We start from the raw sequence: 26,071 nt of genomic DNA, 5'->3' as shown, positions 1-26,071 counted from the left end.
CATCAAGGATGGAGAGAGTGCCTGCTTATCTCTTCTGAACCTCTAACATTCCACTGTATCTTAATTGAAATGTAGGTCCTGTTCTTTCTTCTCAGGGATCCTGATAAGTGTTTGCAGACTATGTAAACTTCTGAATAATAACTTTCAGTAAGCCAGAAGTCTCAAACATCTTAATATCGTTCGGGGCCGCGTGATTCTGCTCTGGGAGATAATGCTGTTATCAATGCTTCGTAAGATAGGTTGGGACAGGAACGGATAAAATTCATAAGTTGCCTTCAAACTCTGTGTGTGTTTAGGGTGTATTTATTGATATTTATTGAGCACTTACTGTGTACAGAGCCCTGAACACTGAGCACTGAGCACTCGGGAGATTTCAGTACAACGGAACGGGGGGACACGCTCAATGCCCACGACGAGCTTATAGTCTAGAGAATGCAACTATCCGCAAATCGATAATCCTGCTGACTAAAATGAAATCATTGGAAGAAAAAAGGTGCCTCGTTTCTCTCCTAAGAAACCCTCAGTTCAAATTGGTTAGTGAGAAGCAGCATGGCCTAGTGGATGGAGCACGAGCCTGGGAGTCAGAAGGACCTGGATTCTAATCTTGCCTCTGCCAGTTGTCTGTTGTGTGACTTTGGGCAATGCGCTTCACTTCCCTGTGTCTCAGCTCCCTCATCTGTAAAATGGGGATTTGATATCTCCTATTTAGACTGTGAGCCCCATGTGGAACCTGATGATTTTGTTTCTACCCCAAAGCTTAATACAGTGCCTGGCACATAGTAAGCACTTAACAAATGCCATTTATATACATATAATGATAAATATTTGATATATATATATACATCTGAAAGGATCGAGGGGTATGCGGGGAGGGTTGGCCTTTTTGTTCATTTCAGTCCACTGGCCTCTTCCAATCTTTTGGCAACTCAGTTCATCCCTCCGGGCAGCAAACGATATCTTACTTTCCCTTTGATTTGTAATCTCTTGGAAAATGTACCTGAATGGGTTTATGTGAAATGAGGACCTGGGGGGGCACCTGGAGGTGAAAGGGAAGAAAGCATCCGTGTTTGGTTGAGTTTTTGAGGCAGATCCGGAACAAGCTGGCCGGACCGACCTTTAAGTCTGTCGGGAGAGAGGGACGGGCACCCCCCTGGACTGTGACTCTCTGGCTGACTTTTACCTCACCCACTGCAAGCAGCCGTCTACCCCCATGTCAGCAAATTCCACCACCTGGAAGGGATTGAGGGAGGGGAAGAGGTGGGAGTTGCGGGGAGATGTAGAAGAGGCGGGTTGGACTTTGCTTTAGTGGCATCAAGCCATGACCTCTCTCCCTCTGTCTCCCTCTCTTCCTTAGTCTCCCTGTCTCCCTCTTCTTTTTTCCTCTCTCCCTTTCTTTCTCCCTGTCTCTCTTCCTCTGTCTCTCTGCCTACCTGTCCACCTTTCTCTATCTCTGTCTTCTCTCCACCCTGCCTCTCAGTTTCTCTCTCTGCCTCTATTTCTCTCTGTGCGTCTTTGATTCAGTGTGTGTGTGTGTGTGTGTGTGTTGTGTGTGTGTTTGAGAGCCAAAAGGTAAAGAGTTTAGGAGAAGAGAGTGTCATCAGAAATCCCTTTTAGAAGCCATCCTCCTGATAAGAGTTTTGGTGTTCAAACAGAATCCTATCAGAGACAACTAGATTGTTACAAGTATGTACATCACCTAGCCTGAGTAAATTTGCAGCTGGAATGTTTTATTTACAAGCTGTGGAGGTGGCAAAAAAAAAAAAAAAAAAGAAAGTTACTGAGATCTGCTGCTGCAGTGAGACTTTAGAAACATTGAAGTCTTTTAGAGGTATTCCAATTGCTAGGTCCTCTGTTATTTCAAAATACAGACCAGAGATTACTGAAAGCCCCAGGGCTATTTTCACCAGATATTTCAATCCAGAGCTGTCATATCTGGCTCCTTTTCTCAGCTCCCTCCTAGCCATCCAGGTGCAGAGATAGGGCCACTTTCTAACGCCAGTTCTGAATCCAAAGGGAGAGGATGCTCTAAGGGGACAGGGTTTTCCAAGGAGAGATATGGCTCATCTAGCTTGGGAGGGTTGTGGGAGTATTCAGCCTCAGTTATTCCATCTGCAAAAGAGGTGAGGGGAATGGCATGAAGTGCTTTGAGATCCTCAAATGAAAAGGCTCTCATGCAAAGAGAGTCGCATTTGCCAGCAGGTTCTGTGCCAGGATGCCCAGCTGAATAGACAGAGTCCAAGAAGTGGTGATCCCATAACCCATATGTGGTCATGAACGGTTTGCTGTTCGTCACAGGGACTTAGCTTATCAAAAACTGGGCCTTCCACATTATCATTATCTGCTCCTTGAAATGCACACTAGCTGCACTTCGCTTGTTTTTCAACTGGCAGGAAGAGAATATTTCTCTCCAACGAAAGATAGGCAGAGAGACCTAGAAAATAAATAAATAAATAAATAAATAAATAAATAAATAAATAAATAAATAAGCTCTTCCAGGGTTCGCCGAGGGAATTGGTACCACTCTCTGAGATGCGTCGGTGGCTTTGGAATAGGCAAAATGATATAACCGGCCTTTCTAGACTTGTGTTCCCCTCTCTGTTTCACATGCAGATGGGTTACGGCGCTATCGAAATGTATTCCGTTTGGAGTGGAGGCATTTTTGAAAGTTTTAAACTCTAAGTTCTTTACAAAGCGGAGCAGACTTTTGTGCACCTTTAAAACACATTTACTCACCCCACTTCATTCTTTTGAATGTTCGAAGTGAGAGAGAGGGAGAGAGAGAGAGAGGGAGAACGAGAGAGAACTAATAAAGTTGTATGGTCCCTTTGAATTTAGAATATGTTGGCAGGGTTGGGAAGAAAGGCGTTCAGAATTTCAAAGTTCTGGTGGGGAAGAAAAAGATTCTGAATAAAACAATTTTGTGTGATTTTGCAGGTGGTTTGAGCTATCATTTTATATGTACGTTTGTACTGCTTCTCATTGGAATGTTCATATAATACTGACCTAATTATGCATAGAAAAAGATAAGCCACTTATTTGATTCATTTCTTCTTTTTAAATCAAGAAAGGAACAAAAAGCTCCTATTTTCTGAAAGAAATTGTTCGCTTTTATTGCAGAAAAGTAGCAGCTTGTGCAGAGCTAGAACTGTAACAATTTTATATTCCAAAGGTTTTGTGTGTATTTGGTTAGTTACAGTAATTATACGCAATAACTGACAGCCAAAATCACGTAGGAGAAAGCAAAGGCTGTTTTCTCACACAGGCCCTGCTGCAGAACATCTGCTGAGAGATTTGCATATTAATTAACCCATATTAACTCTAATTATTCTGGGAAATTATCAAATAAATTGAATTTTCTAATTTTAACCTTTCTTTTACTTGACGCATGTTGAAGGCTGAGAGGGCAGACTAAGCTATCTCACCTGGGCAATGAGCAAAGGATCTTTTTCTGCTCCTATTTTGTGCCTTAAGACCTTGAGCAGCCCAGAGAGCTTTTGTGTGTCTTGTGGCTTTTTTGGCTCCTGTGCTGGGTAGTCTCAGCGCATTTGTTGAGAGATGGAACATGTGTGTGAGAGCACAGATGGTGGATTTATACAGGGGTGAGGAAAGGTGCTACCTCAGAGCAGTTGAACAAACCTTAAGTTTTGTTTTTTGTTTTTTTTTTCCCCTTCCCCCCTACTGCCCCCCCAACACACACTTCTCCTCCTTCTTCCCAGCCTGATGTTTAGGCCTGAGTAAATAAATGGGAGTTTAATTCAATTAGAGACTGGCTTTAGTCACTGCTTCGAGACAGAAATTATTCAATATTTTTCCTCCTTCGCATTGTTTGGTTTACACATCGCTGATTCCTTTTCCTTTTGTCCTGTGTTTAGAACGGTCAAAATGTGCTGAGATTCTCCGTCGGCCTAGGCCTCCATCCCTTTCACCGCAGTCCGGTTTTGTCCGTCGAGGAGAACGGGTGTTCGGGGGCGGGGGGGGCGGGTGTCGCGGAAGGGGATGGATGGTGACGGGGAGTCGGGCCCGAGCCCCCCGGGACAGAGAGGTTGGCTCTGTGAGGTCTCCCACTAGAGACAGACCCCAGGCGAGACCCTCCTAACGGGGAAGGAGAGGATTTCAAGGGCCCGATGAACACGGGAAGGGTCGGGATGGATGGACAGAGGCTCAGGTAGTCGAGTTCCGGGTGAAATCGAACAAAAATCGCATCCCTCTAGACTGTGAGCTCACTGTGGCCAGGGAGCATGCCTACCGACTGTTACACTGTACTCTTCCAAATGCTCAGAACAGTGTTCCGCATACAGTGAGCGCTCAATAAATGCCACTGATTGATTGATTGATGATTGATTGATTCATCCATTCATTCATTTAGTCGATAGTATTTACTGAGTGCTTACCGTGAGCAAAACACTGCCTAAGCACTTGGGGGAGTGTGAGCTAACCATAAACAGACACATTCCCTGCCCACAACGAACTTATCGATTCATAACGGAATACTCGGCTAAGATCTTCCTCTTTTTTGTAATTTTTTTTCGGTTGACATTTCGGCCCAGCTGGGACCCAGGACTGTAAGTGCCTGCCCCGTGACTGTCCAAATCCCTCTCAGCTTTGGGGAGAATGAGGCCGTATCTTCCCCTCTGCCCGCCCCACCTAATTCCAACGCCCCCCACTCCCCCACCCCCCCCACACCCTCCACCCCCCCACTCAACTCTGCTTCAGTGAGCATCTGTGATCAGACATGGGAAACTAATGAAATCAACACCCCAAGCAAAATCTCCTCAAACGGCTTTGTAGAGAGCAACACCTCTGTGGAAGGCCTCGAAGTCTTCATTTCCACCTTAATGGTTTCTCAACCCCCACCCACTCTGAGCTATTCAGGTGCCCCACACCCTTTCAGCCCTCCAACGGAATCGCTTTCCTCCCAGCCGGGCTGGGTCTAGTCCATTATTCCGGGGATGGAGGAACGGGCAGCCTAGGACCTGAAAGAGGATTTTTCTGGGACCAGGTCTTAAGTGGAAACATCGGCAAACTGGACACCGGCCCTCTCTCTCTGCCGGTGAAGGTCGAAAAGCCAAATTTTGATGGCCAGGCTGGCACTCCGGTCCTTCTTTCACTGGGGGAGTGGAAGCTCTTTTGCAGAAAAGCATTTCTTTACGGGACAAGCTGTAGCTTCTTCAGAAGAAGGTAGGAGGGGGTAAGGGGGTGGTGGGATTGTAGGGTTTTGCTGTTGCTTTCGTCGCTGTGGCTGCTGCTGTCGTTGAAGTACGAGATGGCAGGAGGTGTTGATAAATCGTGGTGAGATTTGGTCGGCAGCTCTAGGTGGTGCCCACCGGGGGCCGAGGGCGGTTCAGGTGGAAGGGTCTTGGTGGTAGGGAGAGCTGGGTTCATTTTTCTATTTCTTCTTTCAAAACTGTTTATTTATTTTCCAGAGCCCTCCAAAACCAGCGTGGCAGTTCCTGACTTTACACCTTTTATGGGCTTTTAAAGTTGTGTAACCTTTTCAGAGGAAGGTGATAGACACAATATCTATTTACACAAGGACACCATGGTTCCCCTTTCTTTAGATTCCGTTTATTCAAGGTTTTATTTCCAAGGTCTTATTACTATAAAACTTAAAGCTAGACAAGGTCTGCTCTCATGTCAGATAACAACACCAAAACAATTTTGATGGTTCAGTAGCTTATTATTTCATACTTCCAGGTCCTAAGTAAATTACAGTTATTTTCCCTTTGCTCTTCAATATCCTTCAGGCCTGATAATAAGTATATTTTTCTGGCTAGGCACTTAATGCCTCTTCTCCGCTTTTTGCTGTAAAATAAGTTGTTGAATGATCATGTAGCCTAATAATTAGAGGTGGGCTTTTTAAATCTTTTTCTGTGGCATATTGTTTAGAGACACATTCGCTTGGCATATTTAACAAATTATTGCAGCATTGTTGGCAAATAGATGTTGAATGTACGGAGAAACAGATAAGTAAGATAAGCACAGCGATTGTTTCAGTGTCTTTTTTTCAGCACTCCTTTGCTGCAGTCATACTGGTGAAGGTTTGTTTTTTTTTTAGTTTGTTTTTTTCCTTCACTCATCAAAGAGAATTATTGACTGGAGTTTGAAGTGCAGGTTGTTATTTCTTTGAAAGCACGAGAATATGCTGAGTAATTTTCTAAAGGGGTAGACAATTTTAAGTGACTCCGTAAATGGGAAAGACTTAGGGAGACAGAGAGAGAGGGTAAGAGAGAGAGTTTGCAAAATCAGTACGATGACTCTTGTTTCTCTTGGTATGAGTTAAGTAAGGTAATCAACACTATAATGGTTCCGCCACAGGAAAAGCAGAATATGTTTATCTTTGTAAAAATAAACAAACGTTCAGGCTCGGGGTGAGTATAAAGTTAACTTAGAACATTATGACCCAGGAATACAGAGTCTTTCTGAAACACAGAGAAATTGACTGTTGATCCCCCCCGCAACTACTGACTTAATCTTGCCAATACCTATTTGGGTGGTGGGTGCAGACGGAGGAGAGCGACAGAACTCACTGATTTTGGCCATTTTACCCTCCCTCCCTTCACCAAGGCAAGGCGAAGTGACAGACGCTAACCCGATTACTATTTTGTTTTCTGTCTTCCCCGTGCCCTACCAAATTTATGGAGCCTTAAGGCTCTCTAATCAGGAGCACATTGCAGCTGAAAGACCCAAGTCCAACTCTTTAAGATGCATCTTCCTGCCTCCCTGCCCCCCTACCCCCCACCCCCCCGTCTTTGGACCCATGGAGAAAATTCAGGGGTTCTCCGATCCACACGGATAGATCCCCTTGAACCCTCTCGCGACATTGGGGGAAACACTCTGATCTGTCCTTTTTAACATACACATGTTTTCTATGTAACTAATCTGAAGTGGAAACATATTTTTATCCCTATAACTCAAAACGGCTTTTGTTTTATCAGCTAACATTTTGCAGCTCATTAATCTATAATGGAGGCTTAATGCCTCTCAATGCTCTGGGGGGTGGAAAATTAAAGTGACCAAGCTAGTTTGTTTAATACACCGGCTACGATAGGTGAGTGGGACCTCTTTTAGAATGGAATTTTGTACTAGAGGTGGGACGGTTCTCGTAAGGGTCTTCTTCCTAGTGATAATTAGCATCCGTTCCCTGGAGATAGGTCATCACGCCCACGTTGAAATAGAGGAGGCAAAGCCTTTCCGCAAAATGCTCATAGCAAGGCAGAGAGAAGTCGGGGAGTCTAATAGTTTCAACTGGCCCGGGCTTCCTTTTTCCAGGAGGCATCTCCCACCCCACTGATACGGCATTGGCGGCGGAAGGTCGACGAGCAGCGTGGCCTGGTGAATAGAGCACTGGCCTGGGAGTCAGAAGGACCTGGGTTCTAGTCCCTGCCTTGCCGCTCGTCTGCTGGGTGACCCCGGGCATGTCACGTCACTTCTCTGGGCCTCAGTGACCTTAGCTATAAAATGGGGATTATGACCGTGGGTCCCATGTGGGACATGGACAGCGTCAACCTGATTATCTTGTACCTACCCCAGAGCTTAGAACGGTATCTGGCACATAGTAAGCGCTTAACAAATACCGTTAAAAAAAATTTGACTTTTGGCTCCTGGTGTCGTAGGGGACAGGGAGAGTGTTATAAAGAGGTTGGGCCCAGAATACACTAATCCTGACAAACTGAGGGCCATTCTCTGAGATTCTTGGGAAAGGGTCACCCTCAGTAGGATGAGAATGGGAATCCTTGGGAGATGTGGGTGGGGAAAAATGTTGGCTTCCTTTGGGGAGAGTTGCCTAAGAGATGGCTGAGATGTAGCAGCATGGCGTAGTGGATAGAGCGAGGGCCTGGGAGTCAGAAGGTAATGGGTTCTAATCCCAGCTTTGCCATTTGTCTGCTGTGTGACCTTAGGCAAGTCACTTCACTTCTCTGTGCCTCAGTTACCTCATCTGGAAAATCGGGGTTGAGACTATGAGCCCAACGTGGGACAGGGACTGTGTCCAACTCGATTTGCCTGTATTGCTCCCGCCCTCCCCTCCAGCTCTTAGTATAGTGCCTGGCACATAATAAGCGCTTAACAAATACTACCATTGTTGTTATTATTATTATTTATGGTCATTACTTCATTTGCCCCCAAAGCACTTCCTTTCGCGGGCTGGCAAAGATGGCCCCAGACAAGGGCATTCCAATCTGTTTCACCCAAGGCTGCCATTAAGGCAGGGCCTTACCAGTCACGAGTGAACCCAGACATGGAGTCACCAGGCAAGCCCCAGTGATCTATTGGAAGCTTGTTGTGGGGAAGAAATGTGGTTACGAACTCTGTTATGTTGTACTCTCCCGACTGCTCAGTACAGCTCTCTGCTCAATGAATACCATTTATTACTGGGCCTTTTTGAGCTCAAACTTGAGAAGGAGCGGAAGAGAAAAGAACAATTTCTGCAGGCAACATGGCCCGTGCTTCTCTCGTACTTAGATCGGAAGCTCCTCGTGAGAGCGCGTCTACCAACTCTGTACTCTCCCACGCATTTAGTACAATGTTCTGCGCACAGTAAGCGCTCAGTAAATACCAGTGATTAATTGACTTTTCCCAAACAGGACAGTGTATTGAGCCAAGAGGGCGCTCAGTAAATTCCACTACTATGAGAAGGCGACACTGATAAGGTGAAGTCTCTTCGGGCTGGAAATGGAAAGCTGAGAGGGCATAGGATTGAAATGTACAGGAGCGGGAAAGGATGGGACGAGGTGACTGTAGAATTGTCACTCACCGAGCCCCACAGCACCAAGTCGAGAAAGTACCCGGTGACACTCAAAGGTGATTGGTTTGGAACAGACAGAAGGAAACATTTTTACACCCCAGAGCTTGGGAGACTGCTGGAATTCCTTCCCATGGTGGGTGGTGTAATGGATAGAACACGGATCCGGGAGTCAGACGGTCATGGGTTTTAATCCCGGCTTCGCCACTTGTCTGCGTTGTCGCTTCGGTTGTCTGGGCCTCAGTTACCTCATTTGCACACTGGGGATTAAGACTGTGAGCCCCATGTGGGACAGGGACTGTTCAACTCGATTTGCTTGTACCCTCCCCAGAGCTTAGTACAGTTTCTGGCACATAGCAAATACCATAATCGTTATCATCATCGTTTATTCGCAGATTCAAGAGAGTGTGGATACGTTCATGGAAGGGAAGTTCATACTGGATCGCTCAAGGGAAAAGTTTTATTGCTGAATTGTACGTTCCGAGCACTCAGTACCGTGCTCTGCACACAGTAAGCGCTCAATAAATACGATTGAATGAATGAAGTGAAGGACACAGAGGGGATAACTATGGAAATCAGACAGTCCGTACCTAAAAGTGAGGATGGATATTAGATGGATGTCAACGAGGATGACATCGAGGACGTCAACAAGAATGTCTGGTCTGTGACCTTGGGCAAGTCACTTCACTTCTCTGTGCCTCAGTTACCTCATCTGTAAAATGGGGATTGAGACTCTGTGCCCCACACGGGACAGGGACTTGTGTCTAATCCAATTTGCTTGTATCTACCCCAGCGCTTAGTACGGTGCTTAACAGATGCCCCTATTATTCATGAAGGATGGACAGACATTAGGATGGAGGTCAAAGAGGGACGTATCCTCTACTTGGTCCCTCCAGGCACGCTCCCAGTGTCGGAGACAGAATGTTGGTCTGGACCACATTGGTCAGAACCGTTGGTTAGCTTAGCGAACCGTGGCATTAGATACCGATTCCCTTTTTTGGCAAAGGTATTCAGTATGGCCTCCCTTTCCTTCTGTCTGCTAGGGAGGACTGCAGTGGACTCCTCTTTAAAGGGAAGACCGAGAGACTTTTGAAAGGCTGATCTCTGGCGTCAATGTGTACGTTCTAAATGGGTTTCTTCTTAACCATCACGGTTGCGCTGCTGACCACCGATCAGTAAGTTTGGGAGAAACCAACGCTAGGTAGCACACGCCGGGAAACCGTAATAATAGTGGTACTTGTAGAGCGCTTACTTTGTGCCCAGCACTGTTCTAAGCGCTCGGGTAGATACGAGTTGATCGGATTTGATGCAGTCCCTGTCCCATATGGGACTCACAGTCTCGATCCCCGTTTTTACAGATGCGGGAACTGAGGCACAGAGAAGCCAAGCGACTTGCCCAAAGTCACACAGCAGACGAGTGGCGGGGGTGGGATTAGAACCCAGGTCTTTCCGACCTCCAGGCCCGTGCTCTGTCAACTGGGCTGCGTTGCTTCTCCTGACTTCAGAGTTGCCCCCGTTCTTCAAGCCCATCTGGGGGTGTGCTCAAATTGGAGGAGCAGGCAGAGGGGGTCCGCCGCGGGGGTCCGAACCACCGGCAACCTTTTCGAACTCACGAGCCAAGTGGCCATGAGGTCATTGGCTCATGAATGAACGGAAGCATGGCCCAAATGGGGTCCGATGGACAATCCCCAGGTTTTCCATTCCCCCCAGATCCTACAGTCTACCCGCACACTCCCGCGCCCCCCGACACACACCCATTGCAGAAGTCATTTCCAGATGGGTCGACCCTGTGATGACAGACGGAGTCGAGGGTTAGAAGAGTCTGAGTGAACCTCTGGAGGAATCTTACCGTTCCGGGCCTACGGAAGCTGAATCGTGAAGACGGGGACAGTGCTATCATTGACGGCATTGAAGGGCAGCAGATCGACTTTGAACCCAGATTTGTATTTTTTTACATGTTAATACATTAGCAACCGATGTCTTATTCCTACTAAAACTGACAGAATAATGTAGAAGAAGCGCACGAGGATGAAGAGAGGTTAGTTAGGTACCATGGCGGAGGCCGTCTATACAACAACATCTTCTACTACCTCAAATGCCAAGCTAATTATCAGCAACATTTAAATGTTATCACAGGCCATTTTTATAAATGGTGAGATTTCTAAGCAGGTACGGGCCTTATGAAATGCCACATTCAGCTTCGGCGTTCTGCTTCTCTCCCCCACGCACCGGCAATCTGAAAATAAAGTTATTTTTTTGCTCTAGGCAGGAAGGAGCAGCTAGGTTTCCGAGCTGGATTTCAGCATCTTTGCCTAGCTTTGCTTACCATCTGACTGTAAAATTAATTGATATAGTGATATGGCTGGCAGTTGCGTTTTCCTGAAGGAAAAATCGGGACGGTTTAATATAATGCAATCTGGTGAAGTGAAAATAATGATTATTATAGATAAACGGTGAAGCCTTTTAAATATAGGTTTGCAGGAATCCTGATTCAGATATGCCTTTGCAGTCTCAATAGCCATAAAGCAAATTTAAGTATCAGCTTTATACCTTTTAGTAACCCCATATTACACATACAGTTTTAGAGAAAATGAAACTTTAATACGATTCTGCATAAAATGGTGTGCAGCGCCCATAATTCATATACACTTCATATGCAAATAGTTTTATCTTATCCATCAATTATCATGTAAACATGGGATCACATGGCAGATTTCTCCCTCTCCCTCTAACCCAGAACTGTACCTGTGTATAATTACGGGTGTGTTTTGCCAATGCAACCGTTTCGCGGAATCGTAATTAATTCCTCCGAAGATTACGGGGAGAGGTTTGGATACTGATGCCGAGTTCGGACGTTTATTACCGTACTGCTCTTTAGTTTGCTTTTTGCCGTGCCTCGGAGACAGATGTAAAATCAGTGTCTATTTTGAGCCGGAAAGTAGTGCATCTTTCCTCTTGCTTTACCGGGTCGCCGAAGGGAGTTCTTCGTGTCGAAACCGTGGTCGGTTTGGGGCGCCAGGCTCCGAACGCCAACGCGTGTCGGACAGCGGGTTTTGCGGCGTGAGATGCCCACGGAAGTTATTCGTTTTGACCTCACGGGAGAGCGGGCGGATGGAGGTGCCACCTTGGGTTGGCGATTCTTTTTTTTTCTTTCTTTCTCACCGGCGAACGCTGGGTAAAAATTATGCGTCCAAAGTTCAGAAATAGTAATTGGCTTAAAAGGCACTTAGCAGAGATCTTGCCTGCTGACCCACATGTAAAGCGCATGTTTATTGGTGATTTGCACAAAATCGAGTCTCTCATTGTGGAGAGAGAGCCACGTTATTGCGATGAGCGGGAGGCAGGGATGGTGGTGATGGCAGGTGGGGAACCAGGGAGGACACAAAGGTGGAAAACCGGCAAATTTCAGCTCCTTGACAGAAAGGGTGGCTAAGAGCGCATCTCCCGTTTGTCACTTCCACCGAACAGATCGTCGGCCCAAACTTCACCCCAAAGTGCAAGGGAGAAAAAAGAAAAAGAGGGAAGGGGTGGGGGGCGGGTGAGGGGGGAGGCGAGTACAACGTAGGTGTGAGCGGATTTATATTCGATTGCCGAAAGGTCATCCAGTGAGAGCGGGAGGGAACGATGAAATTTTCTTTCCAAGTTTTCAAAATGTTCTCCCTCTCCCCTCCCCCACCCCAACCCCCGCCTCTCCCGCCCCAAATATGGACCGAATAGCTTTATGCGAGTGACAAATCCTGGGGCGATTCGGAAGGTTGGTGGAGGCTGGCGATCTTAGCTAACCAGCCCCTAGCTAAGCAGACCAGTTCAGGATGGCATACGGCTTCTGCAAGGGAAGTTGACAGCAGTTATTTATTTTGTTGGAAAGTATTTACTACTATTGGTGAGCGAGAACCCTAAAGGTTGTGAAGTATTGTTGGACCATGAAGGTGATTGATTCTCTCCTCCTGACCCTATAGAGAGAGACATGACTTCATTGCGTGTTTAGATTGTTCTGATATTTGGAACTCCTCAAGGGCTGTTCATAAATCATTTATCTCTCTCTCGCTCTCTTTTTCTCCTCAAGAAAATATTTCAGTTGTATTGCTGTAGCAACACTACCGGGTCGTTCGGAGGAATATGGTCCATCAAAAAAAAAAAAAAAAAAGGTCCTTAAAGGGCACATTTCTCTCTCTCTCTATCTCTCCCTTTCTCTCTCCGTGTGTCTCTGTCTCTGTCTATCTGTCTCTCTCCCTGGGATAAAGGCCTTTTAATGTCTGTCCAGCCTTAGATAATTTTATTCACTCCTCCTAGACCTTTCTTTCTTCTTCCTTGGCCCAGATATCACTTTTTAGGAGATGGGTTGAAAGCTTTCCCGATCTTTCTAACCATTGTTGCTGTCTCTCTCTCCCCTGACTCAGTGCTCAGGGAAAAGAAAACATACGTGTAAAGAATCTTCTGCTTGTTGCTAAGAAATAGTTCAATCTTAGTCACCAGCGAGGAGGAGAGGAAGGAGAGGAAAGAAAAAAAGAGAAAGAAAGAAAGAGAGCATGGTCTCGATTGTCCGAAGGTATATCTGGACCACACAGCTAGCAGAGAGATGTTAGAATATCTCTCTCTTTGTAGTTCTGAGACCATCACCCAGGCTGATTTGTTTAAACCCCTGTGGCCACACCTCTTGAAAAGGTTTTGTTCCCTGGTCAATTGGTATTCAAACCAGGTCAGCAGATTCTGTTGGCTTGGTCCGGCTGCTGTTTTCATTTTAATTTGCACCTGTTGTGCAGTTGTTCTGAAGGCAAGTATAGACCAGCCGATTATACAAAGATCATATTATGAGCAGATATGCACGATGTAATCTTTTTGTGCCTGGCCTCACATGACCAAAAGAAAAAAATAAAATAAAATAAAAATCTCTCCCTTTTGGGTTTCTTTTTTAACTCCCCGGGAACCTGTCAAAGCAAACAGATATGACGGACGAAAATCTGTAACTAGATGCGTTCCGAGAATTCTCCAGAATAACGCGTTAGGAGAAAGACACCGAATCCTCCTTTTTCCTCTCCTCTTTCCCGCTCCCTCTCTCTGCCACTTTCGTATAATCCGATCGCCGGCAAGAGCCACTTGAGGTAGTTGAGTTGATAACTTAGCAGAGGATTGCTTTATTAGGTGCAGAGAAACCAAAATGAACCTGAAAATTGTTTGTGCTTCTCTCTCGCCTGCTCTCTCCCTCTCTCTCTCTCTCCCTGTCTCTCTCCGTCTCTCTCTCCTCCCCTCCCGTTCCCATGATGTCATGATTCCAACTTGTTTTTTTGTGTGTGTTTCTGGAGAATTGGGTTAACAGTTCTTGGCAATCCTGTGTGCGTGTAACGGCTGCTCTGTTTCTCTAGCTGAGGCAATGCCCCGTGTTTATTACTCTAATCTTTCTTGTCTGGTGGTAAAGTGGACAATTTATGTACTAGCATGTAGGCCGGGAGACTTGTGAGGGGCTGACTAATTCAGAAACAGCCACCTTCAATTGAGTTCACAGACCTTATTTACAGGCTGCCTATTTTAAGAAAAGCTGCTGAGGATTTCTGAGGCTGAAGCTGAAAGAGCAGCGTGCTGGCTCTTGTGAAATACTTTCACCTCGGTGTGGGTTTAGCCTCTACCACTTGGAAATCTTCTGGAATTATGGCAACACGAAGACATTTCAATAGTAGTAACGACGGCCCAGAAGTTACGGCATTTCCCCGTGTTCCGCCTAAGAGCCGGGGACGCGCAGGGGGTCTTAGCACGTAGCTTCTTCGGGGAATCTTTCGGGTCGGGCGGGTCCGTGCGTGTCTGCGTGTGGGTCTGAGATTGGGCGGGTGTGGGTCGGTGGGTGACCCAGAGGGCTGCCGTGGCGGACTGGGCGGGCGATGAGCGGGGAGCAACGGTTCACGGATAAAGTTGACCGCCGTGCTCAGCGAGACCGGGATCGTCATCGAACGGCCCACGGCACTCCCAGTAGCAACCGGTGCCCCGTTGGGGGCGGGGGGGCAAATACGAGCCGAGAGTATGTAACTGTATATTGAAAGTATGTTGTGGAATCTGTCACACCCACCACTTCTACAGACACATGCGTATTCCAATCCATTTTGGGCTGTTTGTGTGTGTGTGTGCGTGCGTGCTTACCATTCCACTGTCCGCAGCAAGACAATTACCGACAGTGCCTGAAAAGGATACAAATACCAAAGAATAAGTATTAAAAAAAAAAAAAAGCAAACCGGCGGAGATGTGAGAGATGTTCATTCGAGTTAGCTGCCATGAGGTAGACGTGAACGATTTTCCATTTCCCAGACGATTTTTGATCGGCAGCGGTCTCCTACGGCGTTGACCGGTTGTGTGTTCTGTCTCTCTCTCTCTCCACCCTCCGCCCTCCAGTAGTGAACTATGACAACGTAGTGGACACGGGCTCGGAAACGGACGAGGAGGACAAGCTGAACGTTGCCGAGGAAGACGGGCCGGCCAACCCGCTGGAGCCGGCGGCGGTCAGCCCGGCCAGCGGACCCAACCACGAACCTCTGCCGCTCGGGAGCCAGGCCCTGCTGGCGAGGGAGGAAGAGGAAGACGAGATAAGGGAGGGTGGCGTGGAGCATTCCTGGCACAGCACTGAGATCCAGCCAGCCTCTGGAGATGGGACGGGTAAGTCGGCCGGCCTGGATCGGGGGTCCGGGTGGGTGGCGGGTTCCCGCCATAATGGGAACGGGCCCAAACCGCACGCGACGACCGTCGGGGTTTGGGGGAGAAGAGCTGAAGGGGCCCCGTTGGGGCACGCCAAGGAGCACCCCCCGTTTTAACGGTACTCGTTAAGCACTTATCACGTATCCGATACTGTGTACTGAGCGCTGAGGTCGATACAAGATCATCAGGTGGGTATCAGTCCGTGTCCCACGTGGGGCTCACGGTCTCAATCCCATTTTACAGATGAGGGAACTGAGGCCCGGAGAAGGGAAGTGGTTCGCCCAAGGCCACACAGCAGACAAATGGCAGAGCCGGGATTGGAGCCCGGGTCCTCTGGCTCCCAGGCCGGGGCTCTACCCACCAGGTCACACTGCCGCTTCTCGATGGACCCCTCCACCCGACGCTAATAGGATGCCCTCTCGATCGGGCACGCGTGGTTCGGCTAGAACCTGGGCTTCCTCTGCGCCCGGCTAGAAGGTCGTTGGGTAGGGGGAGAGGGGAGAGGGAAGAGCGGAAAGGTGACGCCCAGCGACAGGGTGCGTCCACCTGGGGGCCGGAGGGACTGGTCAGCGGCCTCCGTGCTGGGTGGCGGTGCCAGTCTGCCCCCTGCAGGGCCAATTTTTCCTCACGTGGAACAAACCGGGGACCCACGCCACAGTGACTTTGAGACCCGACAACTAATAATATCAGTTCTGATATGTGTTAATCCATCGGTGGTCGTTAGTTACGGTACTAGTTAAATGCTTCCTCCGGGCCAAGCACTGGGCTAAGCTCTGGTGTCGGTGCAAATTAAGCAGGTTGGACACAGTCCGAGCCCCACGTGGGGCTCACCGTCTAAGTAGGAGGGAGAAGGATTTAATCCTCATTTTCCAGATGAGGTAATTGAGGCGCAGAGAAGCGAAGCCACCTGCCCAAGGTCACCCAGCAGACTCGTAGCGGGGCCGGGATTAGAACCCTGGTCTTCTGATTCCGAGGCCTGGACTCTTTCCACTAGGCCATGGTGCTGCTATTTATCGAGCACTCTGGGCAGAGCACTGTATTAAGTGCTTAATCAGTGGCAACCACTGGGTAGCTACAGGACGATCACGGGCCCTATCCCACATGGGGCTGCCAGTCTAAGAGGGAGCAAATATCTCATCCCCATTTTACAGCGAGGAAAATGAGGCACAGAGAAATGAGATGATTTGCCCAAGGTTACCCGGCAGGCAAGGGTGGAGCCGGGATTAGAACCCAGGTTGCCTGACCCCGGGTCCTGGGCGCTTTCTACTAGAGACTGCAGTTGCCAGGTGTAATTTCAGAATCAAATAACTTCCTCTGGTCGAGCGGGAATGCGGTTTCACACTGCCGTCTGCTCAGGTAACTGTCTCCTTATTGAATAGTTAAGGATCGGGTGACGGTGGCTGCCGTTCAACATCGACGGTTTTATCGAGCGCTCGCTGCGCGAAGAGCACTGTACTGAGCGCTTGGGAGAGTAGAATACAGCAGAGTTAGCAGACGCGTGCCCTGCCCGCAACGAGCTTACGGTCTGATGGGCTAGTGGAGGCCGATCTCGGTTCTAAAGCAACCCTCGTAAACGCAAGACATCCTGACATCGGAGTGCTCTGCACACAGTAAGCGCTCCATAAATACGGTTGATCGATCACAACTCCACACTCTAACCCGTGCAAGGCCAGAGGGGAAGAGCTTCTCTAACACAATAAAGACGATAACGACAAGCATCGTAGCTTATGTGTCGCAGCTCGGTCCGCGGTAGATTTCCTGCGATCAGATTGGACCCGGTCCTCGGGTCCAAGGGGACGGAGAATGGGTATCGAAGATGAGGAAACCGAGGCACAGTGAAGCGAAGTGACTTGCCCCAGGTCACGCAGCCGGAGCCGGAATTAGAAGCCGGGTCTCCTCACTCTTTCCCACCGGGCCGTGCTGGTTCTCCCATAAACTTTTCTCCCGATCCTGTTTTGGGAAGGCACACGTGAGAAAATATTCCCTCCTTCCTCTTCAGAGGAGTCTCACCTCCGTCTTAACTCTACCTTGTAATTTTCCGGCCGGCTCCGAGGAGGAAGCCGCGAGGCGAAAGGGGAAAGAGCGGGAAAAGGCCTCTCGGTGGACTTGCAGACTCTAAATCGCCCGTACCCTCTCAGAGGAGTTGTTTTGTGCCTCGAAGAAAGGATAACAAAGCACTCCCACGGCTAACGCCAATTCAATGTTTATAGCTGGAGGAGAGGAAGCCGGGCTGATCGATGTTTGATCGCGCTGCACCGGCGTGGAGTTTTCTCTAACGCCCCACACCAAGTTTGCTCCTCTTGCTGCTTCTCATTCGGCTTTGGATTTAGGTCTCTCGAATCTCCGCCATCCTCCCCATAAACATTTATCCTTCTATCCATTAAGACTTAAGGTTTGAGATTTTCAACTCTGAGGCAGAACTCAGGCAAAGATGCTTGAAAGATAAATACGTTTAATTAGGGGCAGAGTATGATCATTAAAGGAAGTCTGACTGCTGCAGAAGTCATTAACAATCTTAAATGAAATTTTTATTTTTATGATAGCCATTTACATGTATAATAAGAGCCAATGATTCTTGAGAGCAGTGTGACAGAAACAGAGTGTGGCAAGAACTCATGTAAGACACACTATTTAAATGAGCTGGTGTTAGCTATTCATATTTGTTAATGAACTAGATATGCAGGGCTATAAGAATGAATGTCCTGATGCTTTAAATTTTAATATCTAGAAATCAAGGGTAAGGACCAATTACTGGAATTTCCACCCTTAAAGGAATAATTAATAACGATCAGGCACATGCTCGGCTCCCGACGTCCCCCAAAGTTTGATTTTTTTCCTCTTAAAAAAAAAAAATTAACTAAGAGTTTAAATGGAGCCAAACGAGGATGCCGGGGGTGGGGGGAGGGGTGCGTCTGGAGCATTTTATAACCTGAGCACTTCCTGTATCCGTCACGGAGCATAATTCTAAATGCCTCAATATACAATAATCCATCTCGGTGCTTTGTCGGGTCTGTTGATTACCTGTTGTTAAGGATGCCTGCGATACAAATGGTCGGAGCAAATGATCTCTGGCCCTACCTTTATGGTAAATAAACTAGCGTCCCGGTCTTCCGATAATTCAATAAAATGTAAATCCCTAATCCTATTTGGCTGTTTGGGTTAGACAGTCCAAGAAAGTTACCCTGCTATTACCTGTCTAGTTCTAATGATTGGTGATGATTTATTGTTTTTTTTTTTATTGTTCTAAAAGTGCTCTGATGTGGAGCCTTGATGTCTAATGAAAAGAGATTGGTCTTAAAAAGCGACTCATTGTTTATCCTGACTCTCAGATAACACATTTTTCTTCTGATAAAATATTTTTCTTATTTATTGTTCAAAACACACAATATAGACAATAATTCTAATTCGGGTGCTGTTTTATTTAGTAGTGTTTTATCCATGGTGCCTGTCTGTCTATCCCAGTACCTCAGCACATAGCTTTATTGTGAGATAAGCCCCTCTCTCCCTTGCTCTTTCTCCCATGCTTTCCGCACTTTGTCTGCAGGTTTGGGACTGAAGAGCGGAGTGGAATTCTAACTGTGCTTTTCCGGCTTTAGCACAATCAAAGTTTTGTGTTTAGAATTGTCCTTGACATTCTTTCGGCCCACAATGGGGTGGACACGGGGCAGCTCTGGAAGCTATGACATTACGGTCATCGGCGCAGACTTAAATAAATCACCTGCGTCTTGGCCTCTCTCGGCTTATTCAGAGATTCTTCGTCTTCGGGAAGAGAGTGGTCTTTATTTTGACAAACCCTTATCCAAGCGGGGCTGGAGAAGGCAGATGTGCACAAGCGTTTTCAAAATAAATACCCAACCTGGCGGGAAGGGTTAGGGTTTGGGGAAGATTAAAGGTTAGGATTTAAAATCCCGGAGGATGGAGTCGATTCCGTATCTCCTCGCTTCCGGTCTTCGTAGCCGCTTTGGAGTATCCCCTCTTAGACCAGGCCCCCCGGCACCCGTGAGAGTGTGATCTGTAGTCCCCGAACGAAGTCACCTCCACGGTCGTGGCTCTCCTCCGTAAACAGTCGATCCCTCGGTGGTATTTAATGGGCGCTTCCTCTATGCGGGGCACTGTAGTAAGCCCTTGGGAGAGGATACGTTCGGACTCGGAGGCTGGCGCCTGGGTTTGGCTCAGAGGAAGCAGCGTGGCCTAGTGACTAGAGCCCGGGCCTGAGACTTCACAAGGACCTGGGTTCTAATCCCAGCTCCGCCACCTGTCTGCTCGGTGACCTTGGGCAAGTCACTTCACTTTGGGAGGCCTCAGTTCCCTCATCAGTAAAACGGGGATTAAGAGTGTGAGCCCCATGTGGGACAGGGACCGTGTCAAACCGGCTTAACTTTTATCTATCCCAGCGCTTAGAACGGTGCCTGGCACATAGTAAGCGCTTAGCAAGTACCATCATTATTATCCTATCACATGCAGGGCTATAAGAATGAGACGGGGTGAACTCCCCCCACCCCGCCCCCGGCCCCCGTCTTCTCTGAGAAGCGGCGCGGCTCACCGGCAATGGCCCGGGCCCGGGAGTCGGGGAAGCCAGATTCTCATCCTTCTCCTCCGCTTACGGCTTCTCCGCTCTGGGCCTCAGTTCCCTCATCTGTAAAATGGGGATGAAATGCGCGTTCTCCCGTCCCCTTAGCTTGTGAGCCCTACGTGAGAGAGGAACTGTGCGTCCACACCAGGGCTTAATATGGGGCTTGGCACAGAGTAATCCCTTAATTACCAACTGTCAAAATTATTCTTTGTACTTGAACCCTTCCCCTTTGGGCGCTTGATATTCACCCCTCAGCCCCTCAGCGCTTATGTACGTATCCGTGTTTTATTTTAATGTCCGCCTCCATTCAGGAGTATCTACTGAGCAACTACTTTGTGCAGAGCACCGTGCTAAGCGCTCGGGAGAGTACGGCATAACAACGAACAGATTCCCTGCCTACAACGAGCCGTCTCCCCCTCTGCGCTGTAAGCTCACGGTGGGCAGGGAATGTGTTTACCAACTCCGTTGTAGGGTACCCTTCCAGGCGCTTAGTATAGTGCTCGGCGAACAGTAAATAGCATCGATGGATTCGTCTTCGATTGCTATTGGTGGCACGATATCGGTGAAAGACTGGCGGCCATAAAGAGTCGAAGTGGTTCTCCGGATCAGAAGAGCAGCACATTTGTACATGTGAGCATCCGGTAATATGAGAATGATGGGGGTGATTAGTAAACGCTTACTTTGTGCTAAGCACTGTACTGAGAGCTGGGGTAGGTACAAGATAATCAGGTTGAGCAGAGTCCCTGTCCCTCATGGGGCTCACGGTCTAAGTAGGAGGGAATAGGGTTGAATCTTCATCTGTAAAATGAGGAAACCGAGGCCCAGAGAAGTGAGGTGACTTGCCCAAGGTCGCACGGCAGACAAACTGCAGAGCCGGGATTAAGACCCAGGTGCTCTGACTCCCGGACCTGTGCTCTTCCCCTAGGCCATGCTGCTTCCCTTGAGCAGGACAATATACTGTAACTTCTCTTGACTTTTTCACAAGAAAAGGATAATGAGGAAGGAAGTGCAGTAGAAATCTTGAACATTACCACTATTATGCAAAAAAAAAAAAAAATACTGTTAACTGTTTTCCCTGATGAGTGACTTGGTGTGCTCTCAGATGGAAAACATATGATTCTTGTGACTCCTTGCTACCCAAAAATCACATGAGAAAGACACAATTGTGATATTTATATCTAGGGCTGAATTTCTCAGAAACATCTTCATTTCTTGCAGACTGATAAAAATATCAGATGAGGGATTCTTTCCACCGATCAGTTTTGACAATTGACAATACTTTATAACTGTGCAGCAAACTTCTACATGTTTGTAAGCAAGATATCTTGAAGAAAACCTTTTTTTTTTTTTTTTTGGAGTCTGGAAGCCAGATCTGGGAACAAAATCAAAGCCATTTGTAACGTTTAAACAAATCCCTTTCAAATGATCTGAATTGTGTGTTGGGGGTGAAGTTAGCATCTCTTTTATACTTATGCATTTCAACATGATGGCATTCATTATTTTTGAAACTTTAAATCCATAAACAAGTTTGGGAGGGATGGGGCCTAGTGGGAAGATCTGGGAGTCAGAGGACCTGAGTTCTATTTCCAGCTCCACCCATTTTCTGCTGTGTGACACTGGGCTAATCACCTAACTTCTCTGTGCCTCCAGTTACCTCATCTGTAAATGGGAATCAAGAGGGTGAGCACCATGTGGGACATGGACTACGTCCCACCTGATTAGCTCGTTTCTGCCCCAGCGCTTAGTATAGCGCCTGGCACCTAGTGAGCGCTTAACAAATACTATTTTTTAAAGGTATATTTATGCTTCAGTGTTGACTACTGCTTGCTTAGTTCAGAATTAAGTCATTTTGCGCTCGAGTGTGGCTTAGAATGACACCATTAGAACCTGTTATTTTACCAACTAATTGCTAGAAGAATATGACAGCCAAGATTACCGGTTTAGAAAAAGGAAAAGAAAATGTAGATCATGGTTGACACCCTTCCGTATCATGTAGATAGATTCCCTCACAGACCTTTTTCTCTTTCTGATGATGTCTTTATGGCAAAACTAATGTTTACGCATTTGGATGTTCAACATACGATGCAAAACATAGCTAGCGAGCTGTCCTCATCTGCCCTTCCGTGTGTTCCGTGAGAAGCAGCATGGCCTCGTGGAAAGAGCACATTTACAGGTGGAAGTCAGGAGACCTGGATACCCATCCCGGGTCCTGCCCTATGACCCTGGGGGAGTCACTTACCTTCTCTGTGCCTCAATTTCCTCACCTGTAAAATGGGGATCCAATGCCAAATGGGGATCCAATGCCAAATGGGGATCCAATGCCTCTTCTCCCTCCCCAGACTGAAAGCTCCATGCGGCACCAGGACTAAATCTGATCAGACGGCATCTAGCCCAGTGCCTGGCACAGTGCCTGCAACTTTGTCAGCCCTAAACACACACCCCAGTTGTTATTCTGTGCTTTGAGAGGAAATTGTAAGTTGTTCCCAAGAGGCCCTTAGTCCCCCATCTTGATTTGGGTGGAATCCTTATTCTACAGTTATCAAAATCTGACCTCTCCACCCCTGGAAATGTGGGGGACCCCTCTCCCCCACCCACACGATCGTCCCAGCCGTGCCCCGAGCGTAGTGGCAGGGTAATTGCGGCCGACCAGATACCCAGATGGCATCGGTCTGAGGACGGACATGGAACGAGGGATCGCCCGTGGTGAACGTGTGGGGAAGGGGAGAGGGGCTTGGGTGGAGAAAGAGGAGAAGGAGAGGCAGAGTCCGACAGAGAGAGAAGAAGAGGAATAGGGTCCTGGGTGTTTCTCCTGAATGGGAAAACGTTTACGCTTCGAAACCTTTTCTGAGACGATTGAGACAGAGACGGTGTCCGATCCAATTTTTCCGTGACGACTCCGGCGCTTAACACAGTGCTTGGCACACAGCGAACCTTTGGCGGATACCACGATTATTATTATTGTTGAACTGAGATGGAAACTTTCACTCAAATGCTGCGAAAATTGAACCCTCCTCCCCACAACCCACTCCCTAGGAGCAAATCTAGAGGCTAAGGAGACGAAATGTATCTGGCTCTGTGCCCCGAGCCCATATTTACCATTGTGTCCATTCTTCACAAGTACAAACAACTTAGTTGCAGATGACTGCTTATTGGAAAATTTAAAAAAATTGATATATTTTCTTCCATTTTTCACGGGGCTTGCTCCCCGGGGGGAAAAAGGGAGTTTTAATTTACCCCAAATAAACACCTCTGTTTCTCACAGCTTGCGGCGATCTTCAAAGTAAATACGGCTCTTGTCCAGCTAGCCTGATTGGATTCACTGAACCAGCAGAATCGCACATGAGGGTCTCCCCCAGGCCATCCTTCTGGTGCTCCTTGTGGGCAGGGAACGTGCCGGTTCATTGTCATACTGTACTCTCTCGAGCGTTTAATACAATGCTCGGCCCACAGTAAGCGCTTAGTGAATACAGTCGAATTGAATCGGTGCCTTTGGAAAGGCCTCCCTGAGGTCAGCTTGGGTGAGCTTGTCTAGGATGCCTAGGCTCTAACGAGGGACGTGTGTTCTCTCCCCAGAAGAAATGAAGGAAGACTTTGACATCCTGCGGCCTGAAGCCACGATCCAGACCCCTGGAAACAACGGTACAGGTAAGACGGGCTGCGTAGCACGGCTTGCCTTCGCTCCTGCCGGCCTGGCTCTCGGAGAATCGATCGATCAGTGGTATTTAATGATGACGAAGACGATGGCATCCGTTAAGCGCTTACTGTGTGTCACGCACTGTTCTAAGCGCTAGGGTAGATACCTGTTAATCCGTTTAGACACAGTCCCTGACCCACATAGGCCTCACAGTTTCAATCTCCATTTTACGGATGAGGGAACTGAGGCCCGGAGAAGTGAAGTGACTTGCTCGAGGTTGCACTGCAGGCAGGTGGAGGAGCCGGGATTAGAACCCAGGTCCTCCTGACTTCCAGGCCCATGCTCTATCCACTAATGCTGGTATTTGTTAAGCGCTTACTATGTGCAGAGCACTGTTCTAAGCGCTGAGGTCGATACAGGGTAATCAAGTTGACCCACGTGAGGCTCACGGTTAATCCCCATTTTACAGATGAGGGAATTTAGGCCCAGAGAAGTGAAGTGACTCGCCCACAGTCACACAGCTGACGAGCGGCGGAGCCGGCATTCGAACCCATGACCTCTGACTCCCAAGCTCGGGCTCTTTCCACTGAGCCACGCTGTTTCCCACGCTGCTTCCCACTGCTAGGCCACGCTTACTGGGTGAGGAGCGCAGGCAGACCGTGGACATAGTCCTCCGTTTAGATTGCCGATGCTTGGCCACTTGAGGTTTCTACAAATGAATCAATCACTGGTATTCCTTGAGCACTTTCTGTGTACGGGGATTGTACGGAGCGCTCGGAAAAAGTAAAGTACAATAGTTTGGGTTCAAACGATCCCTGCCCACAAGGCAATTACAGTCAGGATCAGGTTTTCCTCTGCCTTGGGAATTCATTTATTCATTCATTCAATCGTGTTTATAGAGCGCTAATTGTGTGCGGAGCACTTTACTAAGTGCTTGGAAAGTACAGTTCACCAACAGATAGAGACAATCCCTGATGAACAATGGGCTCACAGTCTAGAAACCATAGGGAGGACAGAGCAGCTAGGAAGCCTGGTGGGAAGAACCCAGACCCCGGGATTCAGAGGTCCTAATCCCAGCTCCACCACTTGGCTGCTGTGGGGCCTTGGGAGAGTCACTTTATTTCCCCGGCCTTCAGTTTCCTCATCTGTAAAATGGAGATTAAGACTGTGAGCCTCACCTGGGACATGGACTATCTAGTCTGTTTAGCTTGTATCCATCCCAGAGTTTAGCACAGTTACTGGCACAGAGTAAGCGCTGAACGAATACTGTTGAAACAAAACCAATCAAAGAAAATAAAAGCAATGGGAGAGTTTGGCTTCGGAAAGGCGGAAAACAGCGAAGGGACTGAGAGAAGGGAGCAAGAAGGAGTCCATATACTCTTGTGGCTTGGGGAATGGAGGCTTCTCCACTTGAATGTGAATATTAGAATAATAACTGCTTAATGATATTGCATAATATAACAATTGCATCATTCCCACTAGACTGAAAGCTCCTCGGGGACAGGGACCACAGAACAGTGCTCCAGCGCTTCGAACAATGTTTGGCACATAGTAAGCGCTTAACAAATACCATAATTATTATTTCCAAGTGCTCAGTACGGTACTTAGTGCACAGAAGGCGTTCAGTAAGTGCCACTGAATGATTAGAATATCGTCCATTGACCCTGGCTGCCCGAATTCACATAGTGCAGGGTGGAATCTTCAGCCAGACAGGAATCAGAGTGAAAGCTTTATCAAAATGACAATAAAAATAATAAGGAACACAGAAAGCGTTACACATGTGCATGTGTACACACACACACACACACACATATACATACACATTTGATTTTTCAGTCAATCAGGGACATTTCTTGACCATTTAGTCTGTGGAACGCTGTACTGAGTGCTTGGGAAACTACGATATCGTCCCTGCCCTCCTGGAACTTAGGGGTTACTGTGTGCAGAGCACTGTACTAAGTGCTTGGGAGCATCTAATTGAGTAAGTAGACATGGTCCCCGCCCTCAAGGAGCCTATGATCCCCAAATGCTCCATTTGATATTTTCCAGGCTTTCCCTAGTTTTTTTCTCCTCAAAAGCCACATGTGCTCCTGAGGTGAAAAAGTTGATTTTTTAAAAAAATGTCATCGCTGCGCGATAGACTCTTTTTTCCTCAATAAAACAGTGAAAGTTCAGCGAAACAGATTTTTTTTTCAGTATTCTGATTTGGAGTTAAGCACCAAGTGATGAAAATCTCGTTTCTTTTCAAAGGGCTGAGGGTATACGATCGCCTGCTCCAGTTTATATTTATGTGACTTGTTAGGCTCTGTTCACTCCCCCTTACCCTACCTGTCACCAAACTAGCGAGTGTCAATGAAAAACCAACTGTCAGTTTACAGGTCAAACATGGATTTTGCACCAACTTCAACCATCGTTGGGTATTTTATATGAAATGTTGTAAATGCAG

General features: G+C 47.6%; 1 protein-coding gene across 3 annotated transcripts in view; it reads left to right on the top strand.

The window, feature by feature from the left end:
- Window positions 1-26,071, top strand: part of ZEB2 (zinc finger E-box binding homeobox 2) — a 165,214-nt gene that overhangs the window by 94,949 nt on the left and 44,194 nt on the right. For 2 of the 3 annotated variants that reach the window (XM_029072398.2, XM_029072399.2), the window contains exons 3-4: window positions 15,119-15,379; window positions 23,565-23,636. In XM_029072398.2, the coding sequence (XP_028928231.1) occupies window positions 15,119-15,379; window positions 23,565-23,636 (333 nt within the window). The remainder of the gene's footprint in view (window positions 1-15,118; window positions 15,380-23,564; window positions 23,637-26,071) is intronic. The other variant, XM_029072400.2, reaches the window with a different exon arrangement.

The sequence above is a fragment of the Ornithorhynchus anatinus genome, chromosome 9 (assembly GCF_004115215.2).
Source record: "Ornithorhynchus anatinus isolate Pmale09 chromosome 9, mOrnAna1.pri.v4, whole genome shotgun sequence".
NCBI lineage: Eukaryota > Metazoa > Chordata > Mammalia > Monotremata > Ornithorhynchidae > Ornithorhynchus > Ornithorhynchus anatinus.
Note: the sequence above shows the minus strand (reverse complement) of the source record. Positions and strands in the feature narration are given on the sequence as shown.